This window comes from Rhinichthys klamathensis, unplaced genomic scaffold (assembly GCF_029890125.1).
Source record: "Rhinichthys klamathensis goyatoka isolate OS25496 unplaced genomic scaffold, OSU_Roscu_1.1 h1tg000902l_1, whole genome shotgun sequence".
Taxonomy (NCBI): domain Eukaryota; kingdom Metazoa; phylum Chordata; class Actinopteri; order Cypriniformes; family Leuciscidae; genus Rhinichthys; species Rhinichthys klamathensis.
The window spans coordinates 43,949-46,013 of NW_026607249.1; the positions used below are offsets into that span (position 1 = coordinate 43,949).

The following is a 2,065-nucleotide window of genomic DNA, read 5'->3' on the forward strand; positions in this document are numbered from 1 at the left end:
ATATATGCCTGCTCTGTTGACATAATCATATTATAAAAATATAATTATATAGTACACCAAAGGATGTATGTTTGTCTAAATTATTTAATTTATACTCATTTTGATATTTTAAACTGATGTTGAGCCTTGAGCAAACAAACAATATGTATTTTGGGGGTCTATTTAATGGTAGGAATTGTTTAAATAGGGATACTGGGACATGGAATGATTCAAACACATGAGCGTGGGATATCAGACAAATTTATTGAGTCATATCAGTATAAATATAGACAATAGGCAAATATTTTTCGTGTTTCGTTTGTATAAAAATATGTTTTGTTTGACATAAAATCAGTATTAAATTAGAAAAATATATTACAGCAGAATTAAAGCAATTAAATACAACACAAAATGATTGCCAGTGGCCTTATGTTCAATTCAGACTAAAAAGCTGAAAAACGGATAGTCACAATAATATATTACAAATAAACAAAAAATAAATGGATATATCCATACAATTCAGTTACACAATGTGTATACAGGATAATAACGGCACTGCCTTAGGAAATACAGTTAAAGGGGGGTTCATTCTCAATGTTGTTTATGGATGATTTCAAGTGCAACTTTCGTGGGTCCTCTGGTGTCCAGACTTTCGCTGTTCTAATGATGTTTTGATCTTTTAACTGCTTCTCATCAGTCCATGAAAGAGAGTGTCCGGCGAGAGGAGGCAACCCGTAGTCTGGGTCATTTGGAGATGGGGATCCTAGAAAAAAAAAGAAGATAAGAGTTGTTTAAATGATGATAACAACAACAACAGCATTAACAACAATAGTAGTAATAATAATAATTAATAATAATAACAATACTACACATACTTGTTCCTCTGTGGCAAATTATGACTTTTTTAGGTTGGTTTAAAGTATCACTGTGTGGGTTCCGGATTGGCATGTCGGACTGCACAAGTTCTGCAAGGAAGTTTATGTAGCCGATTGCCAGACGTAAAGTGTCAACTTTTGAAAGTCTCTTCTCGTATGGTAGGGTAGGGATGTGAGATCGCAGTCCCTCAAACGCATCGTTAATGGACTGCATCCTCCGTCGCTCCCGGACGTTAGCAGCTTGACGCAACTGTTGCATCTCCGCTTCGGATCTCATGCGCCTCCGCCTCTTCAGTAACAGCCCGTCTCTGTGAGGGGACAGCTCCGAGGTGCTGTCAGCGCATCCGTACGAGAAAGTCGAAGACGACGAGGAAAAGGAGAAGTTGCCAACGTCACAGTAGTCTCCGTCCTGCGCTATCCGACTGTCCTTATAATATTCTTGGATTTGACTGGTGAGGAAATCGACGTCCTCGTCCAAAAAGTCGTCTGTGTCCAAGTGGTCTCTCGACGAGTGGTCCGTGAAGAAGTCATCGTCGTCGAAATAAGGGGAGGAGAAGGAGTCCAAGCCTGTGAATGGATCCAACACAGTGTCCATTTTTTTGTGCTGTGTTGGTGTTGCCCAGTAACAACAATCGCCGACTTTTCGCGCTTTCCTCTTGACGCTCAAGAGTTGGTTCGGTTTGAAAGGCGGCACGCGAGGACTCTTATAACTACATCCATAGTCGCGTGCCATTGATCGTAAACGCCAGCCAATCAGCGCAAAGCATCCCCAGCGTCCGCAGCCGATGCAGCTCACCTTAGAATAAGGGATGTTAACAGGCCATCCCCCTCAGTACACGCCCCCTGAGCCCAAAACACCGAGGCAGGGCATGCTCCTAAATTGTCAACAAAGCGCCTGCCTATATTGACAACTGTATCAGAAATAATCTCTCCGTCAGTGTCCCAGTCAAACCTTAATAAATGACCAGAATGAGGCAAAACATTTTCCTTGTATTTTTAAATAATTTTATATCGTTTACATAGACTTCAATCCACCCAAATGACAGAAATGTGTGATTTTTCAGCACACTATTTTATGATACAAAATAATATAGGAAAACCAAATGTAGGCTATATTTATATAACTGCAATGCACGAATATTTAAAATTAGCCTAAGTAGCCTATATCATTAATTTCCTACCAATTTTACAGTTATTGTGTGGTATTTGGT

At 39.8% G+C, this 2,065-nt stretch overlaps 1 protein-coding gene across 1 annotated transcript; it reads right to left on the minus strand.

The window, feature by feature from the left end:
- Nucleotides 1-205: 205 nt before the first annotated feature.
- On the minus strand, nucleotides 206-1,836 carry ptf1a (pancreas associated transcription factor 1a). The gene is made up of 2 exons (XM_056244064.1): nucleotides 855-1,836; nucleotides 206-742 (listed from the first exon to the last, which is right to left on the minus strand). The coding sequence occupies exons 1-2, from the start codon at nucleotides 1,585-1,587 to the stop codon at nucleotides 540-542; spliced, it is 936 nt and encodes a 311-aa protein (XP_056100039.1). The 5' UTR covers nucleotides 1,588-1,836; the 3' UTR covers nucleotides 206-539.
- Between the last annotated feature and the right edge of the window lie 229 nt (nucleotides 1,837-2,065).

Bases quoted from the DNA above. Each gene is read 5' to 3' on its own strand.
- ptf1a (XM_056244064.1), bottom strand. From the start codon at position 1,587: ATGGCACGCGACTATGGATGTAGTTATAAGAGTCCTCGCGTGCCGCCT. The intron at 743-854 runs GTATGTGTAGTA...TTTTTTTTCTAG, and splicing joins AATTTGCCACAGAGGAACAA to GATCCCCATCTCCAAATGAC.